At 60.7% G+C, this 20,472-nt stretch overlaps 1 protein-coding gene across 1 annotated transcript in view; it reads right to left on the reverse strand.

Moving 5' to 3' along the window:
• Positions 1 to 2,207: 2,207 nt before the first annotated feature.
• SLC12A7 (solute carrier family 12 member 7) overlaps positions 2,208 to 20,472 on the reverse strand; it is a 59,719-nt gene continuing 41,454 nt past the window's right edge. Inside the window, exons 18-24 of the mRNA XM_032135573.2 lie at positions 16,271 to 16,466; positions 14,952 to 15,121; positions 14,707 to 14,838; positions 11,954 to 12,061; positions 9,104 to 9,282; positions 5,174 to 5,307; positions 2,208 to 4,283 (exon numbers count right to left, since the gene is read on the reverse strand). Coding sequence (XP_031991464.1) covers positions 4,192 to 4,283; positions 5,174 to 5,307; positions 9,104 to 9,282; positions 11,954 to 12,061; positions 14,707 to 14,838; positions 14,952 to 15,121; positions 16,271 to 16,466 — 1,011 coding nt within the window. The 3' untranslated portion in view covers positions 2,208 to 4,191. The remainder of the gene's footprint in view (positions 4,284 to 5,173; positions 5,308 to 9,103; positions 9,283 to 11,953; positions 12,062 to 14,706; positions 14,839 to 14,951; positions 15,122 to 16,270; positions 16,467 to 20,472) is intronic.

Consider the following 20,472-nt stretch of genomic DNA (forward strand, 5'->3'; position numbering starts at 1 on the left):
GTTAGTGTGTGAATCTGTGTGTGAATGAGTGGGCAAGTGTGTGAATGAGTGGGTTAGTGTGGGAATGAGTGGGCGAGTGTGTTTGTGAACGAGTGGGCGAGTTAGTGTGTGAATGAGTGGGCGAGTGTGAATGTGTGAGTGGGTTAGTGAAGGAGTTGGCGAGTGTGAATGAGTGAATGAGTGGGTTAGTGTGTGAAGCACTGGGCGAGTTAGTGTGTGAATGGGCGAGTGTGTGAATGAGTGGGTTAGTGAGTGTGTGAATGAGTGAGTGTGTGAATGAGTGGGTTAGTGTGTGAATGAGTGGGTTAGTGTGTGAATGAGTGGGTGACTGCTCTAGCCGAGTGCTTGCTCCTTGGGAAGCACCGGCCAAGGCTAGGAGGCAGCCTGGTTTTCGGGGTCCCAGGGAAGGGGACACCTAGGGGGTCTCTGGCTGGGCCCTAGTCCCAGATTTGTGGGCATCAGTGGGACTCCCTGGAATTTGTGAGCACGTGGCCCTCAGGACAGCAGGCCCACCCCAGCCAGCTGCTCCTGTGCTCTGAGTCCCGGGTGTGGATGCGTGGATGCAGCCAGCACTCACCCCTCGGGGGTCCGAGGATGACGCTGCTCTCACGGTCACTTTCCTGTGGCCTGAGAGCCAGAGCAGGCCCCGCCACCCTCCTGTGCCATGTCCCTTCCTGTCACCATGTGTCAGGCCCGCTTGAGACGGTGCCCAACAGCTTCACATACACAATTCGCCCTTCGTCGTGCACGAGGCAGTGTTCCAGCATGTTCAGTCACATAAGCTTCACCACAGCCATTTCGGAACATTTTCACCCAAAAAGAAATCCATACCCTGTAAGCAGCCTCCCCCCTCCCCCATCATCTCCCCCCATTCCCCTTGACCCACTCCTGGCACCCGCCAGTGCACACCCTGCCTCTGTGCCTGGCCCGCTCTGGCATTTCGTGTTGTGTAGTCCCAGTGTGAGACCCTTTGTGTCCAGCTTCCTCCCAGGCCTGAGGCTTCCAAGCTTGGCTCCTGGTTCTAGCCAAGTGAAGCCCGCAGCAGGCACGGCCCACATGGACTCAGCATGTTCTCGGACTGCACTCATTTTGGCTGCTGTGAACTTGTACGCACCCATTCCTGAGGCCGTGCCACACACCTGGAGTGGACCTGCCACAGAAGGGGCGGCTCTGTCTCACACTTTCAGGTACCACAGGCCCTTCCTGCGCAGCTGCAACCCTGCAAGAGGGATCCAATTCTGCACGTCCTCCCCACGATTCTCCGGTTTTGGCTGTGGCCATCACAGGTGTAAGGTGGCATCTTACGAGTTAGAACATGCTGTCCCACTCACGGTAGACTCTCTGGTGCCTCCATCCTTGTATAAATTTTTTTTTTTTTTTTGAGACGGAGTCTCGCTCTGTCGCCCAGGCTGGAGTGCAGTGGCGCAATCTCGGCTCACTGCAAGCTCCGCCTCCCGGGTTCACGCCATTCTCCTGCCTCAGCCTCTCCGAGTAGCTGGGACTATAGGCGCCCGCCACCACGCCCGGCTAATTTTTTGTATTTTTTAGTAGAGACGGGGTTTCACTGTGGTCTCCATCATCTCCTGACCTCGTGATCTGCCCGCCTCGGCCTCCCAAAGTAAGTGCTGGGATTACAAGCGTGAGCCACTGCGCCCGGCCATCCTTATATAAATTATAAATCGAATGGCCGGGCATGGTGGCTCATACCTGTAATCCCAGCACTTTAGGAGGCTGAGGCAGGCAGATCACTTGAGGTCAGGAGTTCGAGACCAGCCTGGCCAACATGGTGAAACCCCATCTCTACTAAAATACAAAAATTAGCTGGGCATGGTGGTACACGCCTGTGATCCCAGCTATTCGGGAGGCTGAGGCAGGAAAATAAATAGCTTGAACCTGGGAGGCGGAGGTTGCAGTGAGCTGAGATGATGGCGCCACTGCATTCCAGCCTAGGCAACAGACTCTGTCTCAGAAATAAATACATAGATTGGGTCACTTCAACACACAGCACTAGGAAGTTTGGGGTAAGGTCATTTCCAAGCCGATGACATGATTTGGAAGCCCTCGTCCAATTCATATGGTCACTCTTCAGCCACCTGAGTTGGCTGTGGCTGGTCAGCCCTGACGCTCCTGCTAGAGAAGGGGCGGCCAGGACATTTTCTCCAGCTGTCTTTTATGCTGAATGAGACTCAAGAGGTTCTTCAACATACTGAGATTTCACAGGATTTTATTTTTCTACTAACAAAATCATACAAAGAACAAAGACAGGGAACCTCCAAAAGGAAACGGAGTCAATTGTAAATGGCTGTAGTTAGTTACTGGTTACACGGAGTTGACAACACAAAAGATGCCTGGCGCTTGCGTGCAGAGGCTGCAGCCCAGGGCGGAGGCAGAGCTGAGCCCTCGCGAGGCGTTTCGTGTGCAGGACTGAGCGGCCCTCAGAGGCATCCAGAAGGCAGGGCTGTTTTCCAGCCACCAACCAACGTTCAGAGCCAGCACCGAGCGGCCACCGTGCCTCTAGCCTGCTCTCCTCCAGGTGCAGGGGACACAGGAGCTGCCGGCCCCATCCAGACACGGAGGAGCATTTTGCTGCTCAACTCGTGCTTAGCCAAGGCAGGCAGAGGCTGTGGGAACTGCTGAGCCCCGCTGTGATGTCTGGGACAAGCTCTGGGCAGCAGCCATCACTCTACAGCAACGCCAGCCCTAGTGCGGCTCCTCAAACATCTGGAGGCACAAGTGCCCTCTGCCCTGATTTGAACTTCGTTGATGGGGCTGATTCCCTCGGGAGACCATGCAAGCTGGACGTAGCCCAACGCCTGGCCATCTGGGGCCTCTAGTATAGAAGCAACCTCTTTATGGACAACCTCGTTACCATGTAACTCCCCGGGGTGTTTAAATAAATAAATACGCCACACAGAAAGGGAGGCCAAAGTCGGTGCCACTGCCCGCAGCCCGCAAATGTGACCACAACCTACAAAGCAGAAACAGCGGAAGTGCAAAGTGTTGGGCCCTTGAAAGCTATCTCTTCAGTGCCACCACCGCCTCTATGCAAGGCACAGGCCATGGCAGGGGACGCCCAGGACTCAGCCGGACAGACCTGACAACAGGAGCCACTGCTGCCTGAGGACCTCCCACGCGGGGGCCGTGTCTTCCTTCCCTGGAGCGCCGGGGTGGGGATGGCACATGTGAGCCTGCTCAGAAGCTGAACTGTGCGCTGCGCTCCTGGGGTGGGGTGGGGTGGACAGTCCTAGCTCTCGTGGGCCGTGGGGGGAACTCACTGTTCACGCTGCGTGCGGGTGCCCCTGGGTTTCAGTGCATTCGCCTGCGTGAGGCACTGATCGCACTGGTGGCTGTGGCCCTGTCAGTGCTTATGAAAAGAAGTGGCTGGTTTTCTGAAGGCGGATGGAGACTTGGACAGCTGCAAACACAGCCCAGCATGGCAGAGCCACAGCTGGGGGAACCTGCCCAGAGCATAGGTCCTGACGAACATACCGTGTTCGCCACACACCCGACAGATGATCCACCACATTCTGGAAAAGCTGAGTTCCCTTTCCAGATGGCCCCAGCCCACGCCTCAGCTCGTGAAATGTGGACCTGCCGAGCCCAGATGCTCCCACACGAGGGTGACACAGGCGTGGACAGAGTCCTCCAGCTTCACTGCCTTGAGGTACAGAAACACAAAAACAGTCAAGGAACAGAGTGACTCTGAGGTGACCGGGGCCCTGAGCGGAGCCACGGCCAGGGCTGACGTTTCACCTTCATCATCAGGGACAGCTTCAGCTCCGGGTGCTCTTCCAAGAATGTTCTGGATGGGGTAGAAATGCAACCTAACCACTGGGTAAGTCCAGCCAAGGAAAAGAACTTCCAGAAACCAAGGCGAGGGCTCGCTGGCTTCTTGTGACCTGCGAGAAGATCCGGCCACGTCCAGGTCACTCCTGCAGCAGTGTCTGCCCTCAGATGCAAGGAAATCGTCCAGCCACGCCCTGACTTGCTGAGCATGTTGTTTAAGGCTGCTGAACAGGAGAGCCCCAGGTGATGGGCCTAGAAACTTCCGTAGGAAGCCCCATGGGCAGGTTGGGCGGCATCACTAGGGGACAGGTGTGTTTGCCGTCTGCTTCCCTGGGCCAACCCCAGAAGCAGGCTGCCCACGCCATCCTCCGTGCCTGTCCCAGAGTGCCGTGATGCTCTTGGGCGTTAGGAGTAGATGGTGATCACCTCCCGGCCACCACCCCTGACCAGGAGGACTCTGTTCAGCCCCTCGGTCAGGACCTCAAGAAACTCCATGTCTGGTCAACAGAGTTAAGGCCACAGCTGATCTCACCTGGGCGTGTGTAGCTAAAATCATGATAGCAGCGAGGTTTTATCGTCTTCCTGGTTAGCTAAGATTTGGTTTGAGAAACCCAGAGCCAAGGTGAGAAGAGAGGTGGGGATTAGAGAGACCCCCGGGCGGGGAGAAGCAGGGCAGGGGAGAGAAGGGCCGGTGCTCAGGAAAGAGAGGGAGCACCGTGGCCACAGGGAGGACGAGCAGAGACAGCAACACAGCCCACGGTGCTGACCCCACCCGACAGGGAACCCCAGCCAGGGGACTGGGTCCTCGCCAGCCTACAGGGGACCTGGGCCACAGCTTCTGACCAGGACATGTCGAGGACATGCCCTCACTGGCCCTGGTTCTTGGTGCCAACCTGGCAGGGATGTGCCAGGTGTCGCCCTGTCTGTGCCAATACGCCCAGATGCACCGCGGAGTTCTCCTTCCAAACAAAGCACAAATTCCCAAAGCTGCGACCAATCGTGGCCTTAAAGCCGAGAGCTGGGCTCCTCACCTCCCACCATCGTCGGCGCAGGGTGGGGCTGAGCCCCAGTGGAGGTTCCAGGATGCACAGCCGCTGTGGGGGTGCATGACGGGGCCCCAGGGCAGCCCTGAGCACCCAGGGACAGTGGGGCTGGTGCTGTAGGTGGGCCCTCCCTCCCCCACACCAATGCCAGGGTTGGCCCCAACTCTGGCCCCATCACCACTGGGCTCAGAGCCCCACTGCATCCCGGTCACAGCTCCCAGGGCCTGGGGCTGAAGGAGAGGCGGGAAGCCAGCCTCACTCACAGCACCCACAAACCCAGGTCTTATCGAGAAGCCGCCAGGGGATGCCCGCACGCCCGGCAGACACACTGCAGGAAAGGATACAGTTCTCGTCTCCCTGCCGGTTTTTGGGAGGACCTGGCATGTTGAGCAGGACCAGCTGCGCGTCCTGGGACTTGTTGAGGACGACGCCATTGAGCTTCACAGCTGTGTGCATCCGCCTGACGTTGGACTGGTCCCTGCGGGGGGAGGTGGGCACGGTCAGCGGGCGGCAGGTGCACCCCACGCTCCGGACACGAGTCTGAGCCGAGCCCTGATGAGCTGCATTTACACGTGTTGCAAAGGGCTGTGTGAGTCAGGATCAGGCGGATTCTCTGACCCTGAAGGATGCAGAGGTGGCGGCTCAGAGCAAGAGGCGCTGACTGCAGCCGGGGCGGGCGTTCAGCAGCGGGATGCTTTGGCCTCCAGGGACCTAGAACTCAGTCCACTAAGGCTGCCAAGCTTCTAAGGGCTACAGTCACACAACACAAACCGCAAGCGTGTTCTCAACTACATCTACATCCGCGAAGCAGGCAGAACAGAGTGGAAGCCGTCTGGGTGTCCCGTGTGCCTGATGCCTTCAAGGCTAACACATTTCTCTTGACATCTACAGCGTTGCCCCTAAACCCCACGTCAGACGCTGCCAAGCACAGACCCGTCAGGCTAGGCACACAAGGCCTTCTCTCCGAGGTTCCTGATACAGCTGGGTCCAAGGGGCTGGAAGCTCAGGAAGAAAAGGCTCAGAGTCCCCCACACCGGCCTGTGCAGCCATTGCTGCTGAAGCTCCCAGGCTTGTGATAGGGACAGGGTCTGCCGAGAACTCAGCTGGAGGCACAGGCGCTCACAATGGCCACTATTGGGGTCCCCTCCTACAGCCCACCCTGCCCCTGCCTGGCCAAGGGCTAAAGGACAAGCACTTCCACCGTGTGGCCGTCCAGCCCCCGCCTTCCGTCCTCACTGACAATGCAGCTCTGCTCCACGACCCTCCCTGTCTGCTCTCTGAAGCTGCTGTGGCCAGTCCATGTCTCAAAGCGTCCCCGGCGGCCTGGGCCCGGCCACAGCCCCCCAGGAGGCTGCCCAGCCAAGTGGGTTTGGGGACACCCAGGAGGCTCCCCAGGAGGCTCCCCAGCTAAGTGGGTTTGGGGACACTGCAGAATCATGCCGTGAGGCGCTCAAGCCCCTGCGGGACACAGCTTATCTCCCTCCTCTACCCCATGGTCCCCTCCTAGGCAGGCCCCTAAACTGCAGCAGAACTGGCATTCCAGGAGGCCACCTCGTGAAATGCCAGCAGAGGGCAGCCCTAGGGGAGCACTCGAGTTTCTGTGTTGGAAAAACCTGGCCCGTGTGTGGACTTGCAAGTCAGAGCGGGTCTTAGGCCAGCTGCAGTCAGTGCAGTCGTGACTGTGGCCCCCTGGGGAGGTCACCAGTGCCCTGGACGCAGAGGGGCAGCGGCGGACAGACAGAGGCCGCCCATGCAGGGTCACGGAGAGGCCCCACGGATGCCATCCAGGCTCACACCCTTTGATCCACTTGACGCTTAAGCCAAATAAACCTGATCATAACCACCAATTTCCAGGAGGAACACAGGGAGAGACCTTTTATCTTCTCTCCAGCTTGGTCTAATTACAGATGGGGTCTCTGTCCACAGCACAGTCAAGGGGCTTTCGTGCCAGGAACTTGGAACTTTGAATTCCACTTCTGGATAGACCACAATTACCAGTGTGTTTGGGGACAAAGAGCAGCTCCAGGAAGTGAGAGCAGGCCAGGAGCACAGGGGGTCGGAGTGGGCAGCATGTCCACAGCCAGTGAGTGCTGGGGTGAAGCGGGGACCTGGCCCTTGGCTGCTGGTGGAGTGTGCCAGCCGCCACAGCAAGGAGGACCAGTGCAGACACAGGCACAGACATGCAGACACACTGACGTGTACACACACAGGCATACAGTCACAGTAATACACAAACACGTGCACACACACACAGGCATGCAGTCACATTAATGTGCAAACGCGTGCAGACACACTAACATGTAAGACAAGCACACTAACATGTACATGGATGTGCACACGGGCAGGTACACGTCCACCGGCAGGTGCGCCGACAGGTACACGTGAGCACGCACACAAACACACAGACATCCCTAAGTGCGCCCCCGGGGACGTCACAGTAAGCCGCACACATCTCACGCCTGCACTGCCCAGAAGAGGTCAGGGCCGACCTCCAGATCTTCGGAGGGCTTCTCCCAGCCCAACCCCGAGGAACTGCTGGGCCAGGAGAGTCAGTGCCGTCCCAGACGCACGCCCCACGTGAACACAAAGCCCATGCGTCGTCCATTCCGGCCCACCTTCTCCTGACCCTACGGGCCTGCGGGGACCTGCCCCTGCCCCAAGGGGAGGCAAGCCCCGGCGCTGGGAGGAGGCACAGGTGCCACTGCAGGTCCCCGAGTGTGTGTGCCTGTGCACGTGTGTGTCAAACCCTACTCCTAGGTCTACGTCATTCTGCGGCTTTAATCAACATGCTATTCTGAAGGCACTTTCAGATTTACAGAATGGAGCAGGAACTACAGGGATTGCCTGCACGCCTCCCACATAGCTGCAGTTTCTCGTCTGATTAATCCAGGTTTCGGGGTTAAAGATAAAAAGGGAAGCGTGGCTCAGGCCCCAGGCATTGCCCGCCCACAAGGAAAACACGGCCCAGGCGGTTACTGGCGGGGGCAGGCAGGGGACAGAGACAGCATTGAGGACTCCCAGGGAGCAGCTTGGGGGTCCGTCCAGGGTACTCCCTCCCACCTGCCCCGGAGCTCAGACGCAGGCAGCTCCTGCCCGAGGGTCCAACCACACAGAGAACTGATCCGCACCCCTCTCCGCCTGGAGGCTGGACAGCTTTAAGAAGGAAGGCATTCCGGGTGGGGACGCGACTCAGCACCCAACCCAGAAGGACGTGGATGGACTTACTGACGGGCCCTGCGAGGCACACGCCTCCCCTCCACTCCGGAGCGGCTCGGCCACCTCCCAGGTCTCAGTTCCTGGGCCTCACTTAGGAAGAGGCTTCAGGTGTGTGCTGGAGCCACCGTGAAAAGAGGGGAGCGAAGGCAACAGGAAACTGACATGGAAGCCGCGGCAGCTCTGGGTAAGCTCTGGCTGCACGCGGACGCACAAAAGCCACCGTGCACGGGGCAGGCACAGGCCTAGAACACGCACACAGACACACGCAGGCCACGCACACACAGGCATGCAGGGCAACCGGGCCCGGAAGGCGACCTGGTTGTAGCGAGTGAACTTACAGGTTTCCCCATTCTCTATGCAGGAGAGAAAAACAAGAGTGCGTTACTAACCTCAGGAGAGTGCACCAGGCTGTTCCAGGTATCACGGCTGCCCGGGAGAACGCCGCCTCGTCCCAACCCACAGGGCCCGGGAGCCCCCAGCCTTTCCTGAGAACCTGGCTTTAGGGTCTGGCTCTGACCCCGGGTGAGAAGTGTCTCTGGCGCTCTCATCCAGAACTCAGAGGCTGCATCTGCAGAACCAAACCCACACCCCCAAGGACCCTGTACAGCCCTGGTGTTCGCAGCCTAAGGCCATAGGTGGGAGCCTGGGCGTAGGGCAGGCCCTAGGGCCCGACAGCAGCCTGAACGACCCACGGGGTGAAGGCCAGGAATTCCGTGCCCAGCGGCACACGCCTCCTCACCTCCATGGAACAGACCCATCTGCCTGCCGAAGTGAGGCTTCCCTGAGTACAGCAGGCCTGGCCGCAGGGCTGACTTCAGGGCCGGCCCAGGTACCAGGAGGACCGCTCGGCACCAGCGGTGGGGTTGACATTGGGGTCCACCCTAGGTCCTACAAGGTCCCCTCAGCGCCCACTCAGGCAGCTCCCTGCTCTCTAACGGGCCCGCTGGCCTGCAGGGTTGCCCTGAAGCTCTTCAGTGGTCAGGGAAGGGACTCTGTCCTCACACCGGGCCAGCACTGCCAGGATCTGTTCCCCGCTGGCCACACGCACGGACACTCACGGCTTCATGCTGAAGAGGTCTTTGAAACCGGACAGGCTGGTGTCTCTGTTCCTGTACTTCTCAGCGATCAGCTTCTCCCTGGTCCAGGTCATCTGCACCTTGTCTGGCGTAGGCGGCGCTTGGGTCCTGGCTGCCGCTGCGGTGTGGGACGCAGTGTTCCTGTCGTGGATCAGCTGGGCCTGGCGGGCCCGGGACTCGGTGAGACCAGCCGGTCTCAAAACTCCTCCGGGCGAGAACGACCCAGGATGCCAGGCTGGAGGTGAGGCCGGCTCACAGAACCTAAAGGGCCCTGCGCGCCTGACCCGGGACCCAGCCTGGCTTCCCACAGCGGCCCTGCACCGCCCCCATGACTGCCTCCCTCCTCCCAGGCTTCCCGACCGAACGCTCACCCCCTCACCTTCCCGCCCTGGCCCTGAACTGGAAAGGCCCCACGACCCCGTACTGACAGGAGGGGACACGTGATGGTAGAGTCTCCCCCTCACCTGACAGGGCTCCACCCACACGGTGTTCACCCCAGACCACCCGCTCGCCCACACGACCAGCACGCAGGCGTCCCGTCTCAGGGAGGCTTGGGGCAGGTGGGGCCGTTCCAGCATCCAGGCCCTGTCCCCGGGGAAGCAGGCTGTGTCTGACCAGCCAGGGGACGTTTGGGGGCCAGTCAGGCTGACAGGGGCCCTGTGGGGCACCGCTGGGGCCAATGACAGGGTCGGCTCCCTGTGCGTCACTTCTGACAATCCGAGGAAAATGAAAACACCATCCGCGCCGCGCCCCTAGCTGTAGGCGCCGAAGGGGAAGTGGCGCCCTCACCGCGAGATGGCACCAATGGCGCAGCCCCTGGTGGTTAAACACCCTCCACGGGGTTCTCATTCCTCCCTGCACCCTTCACGCCCTCCGTGCTGTCGTGGCCAGCCTCACAGGTAGGTCAATGGGAGCTCCCAGACACGGGCGCCACCTTGGAAGTGCTATTTATGCACACACCAGAATGGCCACCTCTCCCACTGTGGCTGGAGCCCTGCCTGAGTTTCTGACGCAGCCCGGAGAGCCACTTGCCCCAGGGGCATCAGGAGTTTGTGAGCCCCAGGATGATTTTAAAAAGCCAAAGGCCCAGAGTGATTTCACTGGACCAGTTTCTTCCTCCCCGGATAAAAATGTTTAACTTAGATGTCGGGTCCTTCCCGAAAGGGAAGAGGTTGGCACAGATGGGGGAGGGCCTGGGGCTGCCTCCCTCTCTGGACACGGACAGTGGGCCCCAGGCCTCTACTCACTGTGGCTGGAGCTGCAGCCACCTCACAGCCCGGCCCGGCCTAAATTTCCCGCGGCCTTGAACACGAAACCAGAGCCTAAGGGCTGCCCGCTCTCGGCAGAGCCAGTGCCGCCCACCTGGCCCTGAGGGCCACCGCGTAAGGCACTAGAGGGTGCCCACTCAGCGTCTGCACAGCAGCTCAGCCAAACCCCGGCCTCTGCAGAGCGGTGACACCTCCAACCCCCACCTGGCCCAGGAGGGGCCCTTCGAGCTCGAGCTTGCTGTTCCCGCTCCCAGTCCCTCCTCGGTCAGCATTTGCCGACCCTCCACACTGAACTTCCCATCAAGCCGTGGGCGGATTCTTGTTCTTAGCTGGACCCAGGCTGAACCCTTGTGACGCCAGGGCGACCCTGCCGGATCTCAGGGACCTGGCCCGGACAGAAACAGAGGATGTGGGTCCTCCCAGACACTCCCGGCTGCCCGGGCCCCCGTGGAAGGGGTCTCTGTCCACAGACAAGCTGGACGTCCCCGTGTCCTGCATCTGTGCCCACCCTGACCTGCCCGGGGTCTGGGAGTGGGCAGGGCCGCAGCTCCATGCGCCTTTCGCTGTTGGGGGAGAGCGGTGGTCGCTGCTTAGTGATTCCAGCTGTCAGCACATGTGGCCCCACACGCAGACCCGTGTACCGCTGTCACCGCAGTCTCAGAAAACCCAACACCTGCACCTGGTCTGCAGACACAGACACGTGTGTGATGCCAGCCTGGTGGGACCCATGAAGACCCCATGAGGCTGTGACCTCACAGAGCTGAGCGTCCCGCTACCAGGCGACCCCCGTGCCGTCCTCCGGTGTGAAGTGACCACAAAAACGCCTGCCCTCGGGGTCTCACGGTGGCCACGGGGCCTAGGCCAGTGTAACTCAGGTGGACACACCGAGACGTCCTCAGCAGCCTACAGTTACCCACGGAGCCAAAGCCGCTGCAGCCGGGTGGGGAGCTTCCACGCGCAGAGGCTGCGCAGGTCTGCGTCGGTCGGGGGTCGGGGTGGTGGCACCTCTCCTCCAGCTCGCTTCCCTCCCTCCCTGCACACTCACTCTCCCCTCCTACTTGGTCTTGGACAGGACAGAAATCTGCACACTGCGGGCAAGGGCGCTCAGGGGCTCCAGGATTTCAGGCTGTGAGACAAAGCAGCCATCGTAAGAAGCTGCGGGCACTCATCCGGCTCAGAAGCCGCTGACCCTGTCAGAGGGCACTGCCCTTGGGGAGGGTCCCCATGTCTCCTGCCTGCATCGCTGCTCAGTTAGAAAAGCTAAGTTCAAAGGTCCTGGCCCTCGTCCCTTCCTGCACATGAGCGTGCATCTGGCAGGCCGCCGTTCCTCTAACCAGGCACCCGCACGCCCAGGCTCCGATGAGCTCTGGCTCTGACGCCACTCCTGTGCTCCTGCAGGGCCTCTGCCACCTCCACGCAGGCTGGGGGCTGAGACTGCGACGCAGCACCTGAGGCACGCTCTCTGGAGGACCCTCGTGGGCTGCAGGAGGGTCCCAGAAAAGACTCAGCAAAGCCGGCTGTACTTCTCAGAAAGCCTAGTCTCTGGGCCGCGGCCCCCACGTACCTCTCGCTCCTGCTCATTCTTGGACAGCTGCATCTGCTTCAGCATCTGCGATCTCTGCTCCATCATTAGTGTCCTCTCGTAGGTGAAAGCAGATATGTCATTTTCAACCTAGAAAGTTCCCAAGTACATAGTAAGCCCGGTGTGCACAGAACCACGGATGCCTCCAACACCACCCCAGTACCCAGAGACTGAGCCGTCCTGAGCGGTGGGAGAGGCATTGCGTCCTGGGCCCCACAGGCCCCCTCTGGCTCTCAGGTCCCCCGCCCAGTGGCCAGGAAGGTGTGAGCACACGATGGGCAGTCACGCCGCACACACGCTCTGCTCATGTCCCTCCCTGGGACCCTCCGACCGGGCACACGGGCAGCTGTGAGGACAAGGCCATAGCCACAAACCAACCTGGTGCACGCGGCTGAGGGCGAGGCACTGCCCTGTGGGGCTGCACGATCCACGCTCACAGGTGTCATTGTCTATGCTCAGGGGGGCTTGGCACCACGGGAAACCCACCCAGGACACACGGAGAAGCCACGGCACAACCTCAGCGCCCGCTGTGCAGGACTCTGGGTCTCACCCATTGCACCTGCCGTGCAAGACCCCCGCGTCTCACCCGCTGCACACGCCGTGCGGGACCCCCGCGTCTCACCCGCTGCACACGCCGTGCGGGACCCCCACGTCTCACCTGCTGCACCCAACTCATGGGAGTTGGGAGCAGCTGTGCCTGTTAAGCACCAGTATTTAAAACAGCACACCAGATCAGGAGCGGTGGCTCACACCTGTCATCCCAACACTTTGGAAGGCCGAGGCGGGTGGATCACCTGAGGTCAGAAGTTCGAGACCAGCCTGGCCATCATGGTGAAACCCCATCTCTATGAAAAATACAAAAAAAAAAATTAGCCAGGTGCCTCAGGAGGCTGAGGCAGGAGAATTGCCTGAACCCAGGAGGTAGAGGTTCTAGCCTTGGTGACAGAGTGAGACTCTGTCTCGAAACTTCTTTTAAAAAAAATAAACAGTATGCCGGACTGAATGGCAGTGGCCCACACGCCCCTCTCCAGCCAGGTGACACTTATCCCTGGGGCCAGGGCCACGGAGGGGTGGGCAGCCCCAGCCCTGCCAGAGACATGGCTGGGAGTATGGGGGGTGCCGGGAGCTCCAGGTTCCCGGACTTCAGAGCTAACAACCCCTGCTCAGGAGCTGGCGAGCTGCTTCTGGCACCACGAGGGGGCTGGGGGGTGCGGCTGAGGCCAGGGGCTCATTTTGCCTGTTCCCTCTGGGCCCCAGTGGCCGCCCCACCTGGCCCCCTGGCAAGGCTGGTTCTCCCAGGCAGCATTTTGTTACTATTTTACTAAGTGGTTTTATGACTTGGAAATAATGTTATTCATACGACTGTTAGCACCAATAACCCCTACAACCTTGAACCTGCAAAGCCTCGTCCAAACAAGACAAACTCCAGCCACTGTCCCCGAAGACACGGCCACGTGGAAACCAAGCCCAGTGCACAAAACTGGGCAGAAAACCACCCAGCACCACGCAGGCCTGCGGCCCTCGGCCTAGGAAGGTCCTGCAGGGCAAGAGGAAGAGCAGCCCCATAGAAAAACCAAGTTCCACGGGAACGGACACAGAAACACACAAGGTTGTCGGTGAGGCACGAAGCTGTGCCTGGCCTCACTCACAGCCCGACAAACCAGCAGCAGGTGCTCGGGGCCTCTACCATACCCAGGGCTGGGGGGCTGGGGGGCTGGGGGCTGAGGGGCTGGGGAGACCACACCTCCCAGGCTGCTGCAGGGGCACAGGTGGCTTCCTGGGGGACAGCCTGACAGCCTCTATCTAGCTTTATGTCTTCCCAGCACCCACCTCCAGGAGTCCAGGCCATTGAGGGCCTGCAAAGCCATGCGCTGGGGTCACGGGAGCCAAAAGAAACCAGGGCTTTGCGGGTTCTGACTTCAAGGCCAGTGTTGTCGGTGTGATCCACGTGGGGTCAGAACCCACAAAGTCCCGGGACCGCCAGTGGGACCAGAGGGGAAGGCACAGCCGTGGATCCAGGTGGGCTGGTTGGGAACAGGCACGGTTCCATCCAGCACAAGGGGCCCACCAGACCCCCAGGATCCAGAACTCCATGCTTGGGGGCCGGAAGCAAGGGCTCCAATGTCAGGCCTCCGCCCATCAACCCCGTCCTCTCCAGGCGTGAAGGACCGGACGAGTCTCTGTCCAGGCCCTGCTTATAGCTGACCAAGGGCCTGTCTGTCCCACGCGACGGCTGAAGCCTGGCCTCACTCTGACCAGTGCCCCTCTCCCCGGGTCCTGACTGCTGACGTGTGGTTTCCAGCCGTGGGACCGTGAGCCCATCTGGGGAGAGCACCCAAAACGGGAGGTGCTCAGAGGTGCACCCACCATGGCAACACCACTGAGGTGTGAAGTCCTGGACGGGGTCCTGGGCCGAGGAGGACACAGGACCATGGGGGACACAGAGATGCCAGCGCCAGCTCTAGGACACCACCCACGCCGTTACACGAGGTGTCAACAAAGGACACACGGGGCTCTGTGCTGTGATGTCCCAGCGATTCCAAAACCAAGTCTCCTTGACCACCCCACAAGGCCTGGCAGCCCCCGCCACAATCGCCACCACCTTCTCCTCCCCACCTCCACCTCCACCTCCTGATCTCCAGCTCCTCCTCCGCCTCCACCTCACAAGGCCCACAGCCCTCCCCGTTCGCCCCCCACCTCCCCCCACCTCCTCCCCTCGAGCCCGCAGGCCTCACCATCTCCACCACCTCCACTTCGGCGCTGATGCGCAGATGGTACAGGAACATCTGCAGGTCCTTCTTCATCTGGATGCTGTTGTCATCCACCTGGGCCACCGTGAAGATACGCATGCGGCACTTCCTCCACACCTGGAGACAGGGTGGGCATCGCTGCAGGGCCTTGGAGGAGCCCGTCCCGGCCCGCAGCACGTGGGGTGGCCGTGCTCCGGCCAGCGTGTCCCCGTCCCCGTCGCGCGCCCCACCTTGTGCTGGCGCAGCAGGAAGGGCAGCAGCATGAGCATGCCGCCGTCGTGCACGATCCACCACACGTCGATGTGGCCCCCGCCGAAGCGCTCCTGGTTTTGCGGAAACGAGTCGATGTTCTTGGCTACCAGCAGAGCCTGGTGCGCGGCGGTGGTGTCGCGGACGGTGTCTGTGGAGAGAGGCGGCCGTCCGCAGGTCATCTGAGGCCAGGGTGCGGAAGGGGCCTCAGCGGAAGCGTCTGGCCTCCCCGGGGACTCACAGCCAGTGCAGGGGCGGGCACGGCGAGGCGACGGGGGTCCCTGCAAAGCCCCCACCCTCACTCCGTCAGCTCCTCCAAGGCCCAGCCAGAGACTCACAGCAGAGTTCAGTTGTGGGCCATGTGCCCAGGGACTCCCCCAGCCCCCGCGGGGCTCTAGAAGGGGAGGGGAAGGCCTGGACACTTTCAGATGGGGAGGGAGAGCCTGGACGCTTTCAGAAGGGGAGGGAGAGCCTGGGCGCTTTCAGAAGGGGAGGGAGACACTGGAAGCTTTCAGAAGGGGAGGGAGACACTGGAAGCTTTCAGAAGGGGAGGGAGAGCCTGGATGCTTTCAGAAGGGGAGGGAGAGCCTGGATGCTTTCAGATGGGGAGGGAGAGCCTGGACGCTTTCAGAAGGGGAGGGAGACACTGGAAGCTTTCAGATGGGGAGGGAGAGCCTGGACACTTTCAGATGGGGAGGGAGAGCCTGGACACTTTCAGATGGGGAGGGAGAGCCTGGATGCTTTCAGATGGGGAGGGAGACACTGGACGCTTTCAGATGGGGAGGGAGACACTGGACGCTTTCAGATGGGGAGGGAGAGCCTGGACGCTTTCAGATGGGGAGGGAGAGCCTGGACGCTTTCAGATGGGGAGGGACAGCCTGGACGCTTTCAGAAGGCCGCTCCCAGGGCCAGGGCCTTTGACAGCCTCAGAGCACACATCCTCGGGTCGGTGGCCTTGAGGCCCATTGGGACCTGACAGTGCATGGGCCTGGGGACGTCGAGGGGACAGCGAGGAGACGGTGAGGGGACAGCGAGGGGACACGAGGGGACACAGAGGGGACAGTGAGGGGACACAGGGGACGCAGAGGGGACAGTGTGGGGATGGCGAGGAGACAGCGAGATGGTGAGGGGACAGCGAGGACAGTGAGGCGACACAGAGGGGACAGTGAGGGGATACAGAGGGGATAGTGAGGGGACACTGAGGGGACGCAGAGGGGACAGTGGGGGGACGCAGAGGGGACAGTAAGGGGACACTGAGGGGACAGTGAGGGGATGCCGAAGGGCCGCCAGCCATACCTACCCACAAAGTTCTTCCAGGAGAAGGGGTTGTCCTCCTGCTTCCAGGACGCAGGCCAGGCCATGAGCACCGTGTTGTGCTTGAGGCCGCCCAGGCCGGCCGACTGGATCAGGTGGGACATGCCATCCCGCAGGCTGGACGCGACCACCAGCTGGCAGAAGCCCTTGGTCTTCTCTGTACTCATTAGGGAGCGTATGTTCTGCGGGAGACAGGACAGGTTGGTGCTACAGCCCCCAAGAAGCAGGAATGGGGTGCGCAGACCCACACCCATCACCCACGGTGGCCAGGGCACCCCCACGACCTCTGTGGACCCAGCAGGAGGGAAGGCCCGAAGGCTCAACGGTGTGCCGCGGTGCTCCAGGCCGCTGTGCGTGTGTGTGCGTGTGTGCGTGTGCGTGAGTGCGTGCTCACACACTGGGGAGAGAGACACAGAGCAGGTGCCACTGATGCCACGTGCAGGTGACGTGGAGGGCTGCTCTGGGCACACAACGCCAGGCAAGTTCTCTGAGGCGATCCACAACATCCCAGACCCACCCCCAGTTCACTCGGATGCTCTGGGCCAGGTTCATCCACCTGGTGCATCAGAAACACCCGAAAATGGGCCAAATTAGCAACTCTTCAAAGGGAGGCCGTGGGGTCCAGGATGAAGCACCCTAAGAGCAATGGCGGGGGGGTTGGGGGGGCACTGCTGTGTGGTCTCCTCCTGGGGTCGGGGGTGGGGGGGGTCACTGCCGTGTACAGTCTCTTCCCAGGGGTGTCTGATGAGGCCGCACCACGGAACGGCTTGACTCCATGGGGTTTGCACATGCGTGGCCGAGGACCTGCCACGCACTAAAGCCATGCATGTGTGGACGCAGGCCTCCCACCCTCTGACTCTCAGGCCCTGGAACCCCAGAGCCTGCCCTGCTGGGTCTCAGCCTTGTGTGGTACCAGTGGCTCCTTCCCACCTGATTCTCCCTTTCGGAGCAAACGTGCCTCTCCTGGCCTGTCCCCTGCTGTGTTCTGGGATAACCACTTCCTCACTTGCACAGATCTACAGACAGAGCAGTTTTGTCCAGGACAGACCAGACCCCACATTTCACTGGCTTCTGGTTTGAATGCTTAGAGGATGAGATTTGGGAGCTCCGAGCAATGAGATGTACATGAGACTTGGGACTCAGAGCTGGTCTGTGCAGGGCTGAGACTTCAGGAGACACTGAGATGGGGTGAACGTAGTGTACATGTGTGGCAGACATGAATTTTAGGGCCCAGAGCGCAATTGCAGTGGGTTGAATGGTGGCCCCAAAAAAGAGGATACCCACATCCCGGCCCCAGGAACCTGAGCACGTGACCTCATTTGGAAAACCTGTCTTCATGGATGTGTTGAAGAACCTTGCAATTAGGTTATGATCTTGAGCGAGCATCCTGGGTCAGAGGTGGGCCCTGAAGCCACTGACAAGTGACCTTACAGGATGAAGGCAGGAAGAGCTCTCAGACTGGGAGGAAAAGGCTGCGTGGAGGTGGAGAGGGAGGCAGAGGGACCGGCGCCCAGGGTCGCCTGGGGACCCAGGAGCTGGAGGAGGCGGGAGGATCCTCCCGGGAGACTCTGGAGGCAGCGCGGCCTGCGGTCTCCTTCATCTCAGACTCCTGGGCTCCAGAACTAGGAGAGAACAGATGCCCTTTGCTGTGAGCCGTGTGGTCTGTGTCCCATCACAGCAGCCCCGGGCCACTCAGGGATCAGAGCCACCACCTGCCTCCTTTGCCAAGATTCCAGCGGCCCCTACGTCAGCCTGACTGGTATCCTCACCCCTTACCCTGGCTCACACCTAGAGCTCCAGCAGCCCTTCACACACAAAACAACACCGTGTTCTCCCACAGCCCCACTCCTCCTCAGGCAGCCCTCGCCCTCACCCTGCTCTCCAGACACCTCCACCTTCTGCCCAGCTGCCTGGGGCAAGACGGGACAGGGTGCAGGGCCAGCAGATATGCCCCTCTTTGAGACTTTTGTTTAGGTCGGGAAAGGCCTAAACATGTTACCCCCAAGGGGCACCAGCCAGCAAGTGGAGGCAGGGGCCCCAGAGAGGCAGAGACCGGCTGGAGGTGGACGCTGCGGGGTGGACACAGGGGTCCCTGGGCAGGAAGGTGCAGGGAAGCACCCGAATCGGGGGTCATGTGGGAAGAAGGCAGGAAGCGTGGCTGTTTCAGCAGCCCCTTTATGCGGCTGCTTCTCATCCCCACGATACGCCTCTGCAGGGCAATTCAGGCAATTCAGGTTCTCCGTTCTTGTGCCCCCATCTGGCCGGAGAACAGAGCCCAGGGAAACGGCTGTTCAGGATCAGCCAAGTTTGGGTGCAGCCACTGGAGGGGCCCTGAGGGCCTCCAAGTGCTGGAGCCACGTCACGGGGCCACTTCCTACATGACTGGCTGCTGTGCTCACCCCCACATGCTGGCTCCGAGGAGTCGGAGCTGGGGATCTCAACTCTCTTCTGGCCTCACTGTTGGGAAAACCACTTTGCAGGACTGCAGGGTTTCAGGAGGACGCAGCACTGCCCTGGCCTGGCAGGAACTCAGCACTGTGTCGGGGGACCCTGTTATCACAAGTCCCCGCACCTGCCCGGCGCAGCAGTCACAGAGGCCTCCATGCAGACAGACCTCAACCCGGAGGACAACGGGCCCTTTACGAGTGGGGAGCAAGAACACCAGTGCCTTAGGACCCCTTTTATGCCAATCAGTGCCACATAGAACAGAGCACAAGGGCGCGCATAAGCCTCCCTGCCAACTGCACGAGTCACGAAGCTGCACGCTTCTTAGGGAAATTTCCATGCTTTACAGACTTGCCCAGACCGGGTGCAGTGGCTCACACCTATAATCCCAGCACTTTGGGAGGCCGAAGCAGACGAATCACTTGAGCTCAGGAGTTCGAGACCAGCCTGGCCAACGTGGCGAAACCCTGTCTCTACTAAAAGTACAAAAATTAGCTGGGCGTGGTGGTGGGCACCTGTAATCCCAGCTACTGGGAGGCTGAGGCAGGAGAATTGCTTGAACTCAGGAGGTGGAGGTTGCAGTGGGCTGAGATTGCACCACTGCACTGCAGCCTGGGCAACAGAGGGAGACTATCTCAAAAAATAAATAAATAAAAAGTAATAAATAAATACATAAATAAGAAAAGATTTGCCCAGATTTCTCTAATTTCACACTAACGTAGCCACGATGGAGACTCCCCAGGGCAGTGCAGCCCCAGAGGCAGCCAAGCGAAGGCGGGGCCTGCGGCTGGCTCCAGCCCTCAGGACCAATGCAGCTAAGTCACAGCCAAAGGCTCGCTGAGAGCAGCGGGGGCAGGGTGGGCTCGGCCTCCTGTCCGCAAGAGCAGGCTCCTGTCTGAGGCTGTCCCAGACCCCGCAGCCAAAGGGCTGTCAGACGGAGAGGATCTTCCTGTGAGCTGCGTTAACGTGAGAGTGTGAGGGCAGCTCTTCCCATGGCCGTGAAGACTGGCAGAGCATGGCAGGGGGTCCCGTCATCCCCCAGTCCCTGCAATCCCTGCCCTGTCCCTCACGTGCACAGACGCGCCCTCACACACCTCCAGGAAGGCCAGGTGGTGCCAGGATTCTTAGAATCCGCCAGCAGGGCAGTTCCAACTCTGGGATTCCTCCTAAGAGCATTCCAGCACGGGATAAGAAACACGGAAAGGGACATATGGGGACCGGTACTGTGAACATCCCCCCGAAAACCACGATACCTAAATCCATGGGTTCACAGTCAATAGCAGCTAACGCCCGAACCCGTGGTGAGCCATGATGCCGCTGTCAGGGAGAGGGAAGGCCCAGAGCATCTCCTGTCTTCCCTGGAAAAGCCAACCTGTGGAACCGCCTGAGAGGGCGGCCGTCCACGTGGCCAAGGTGGCGGGAGGGGTGGGGACCGTTTTTTACCTCCATGGGATCCTGGCCCTAGGCCACGCCACCTGAGGCTGCTACCGTCCACATGCCCACAGCCCCCTTGAGCAGCGTTCCCACCCCTAGGCTGACCGGCCCGGACCTGGACGGGCCTCAGTGCGGCTGTGGTTGTGCAGAGAAACATGCAGCAGGGGGCCGGCTGTAGATGCCTGGACACACCCACAAGGCCCCAGGGGAGGCCTGGCAGCAGGGAGTTGGCTCCCAACCCACAGCGAGGACAGAGGGGGCACCCGCATGGGAGGGACCTCGGACACACACCACTGCAACAGGCACTTG

The sequence above is a fragment of the Hylobates moloch genome, unplaced genomic scaffold (assembly GCF_009828535.3).
Source record: "Hylobates moloch isolate HMO894 unplaced genomic scaffold, HMol_V3 SCAFFOLD_17, whole genome shotgun sequence".
Lineage (NCBI taxonomy): Eukaryota > Metazoa > Chordata > Mammalia > Primates > Hylobatidae > Hylobates > Hylobates moloch.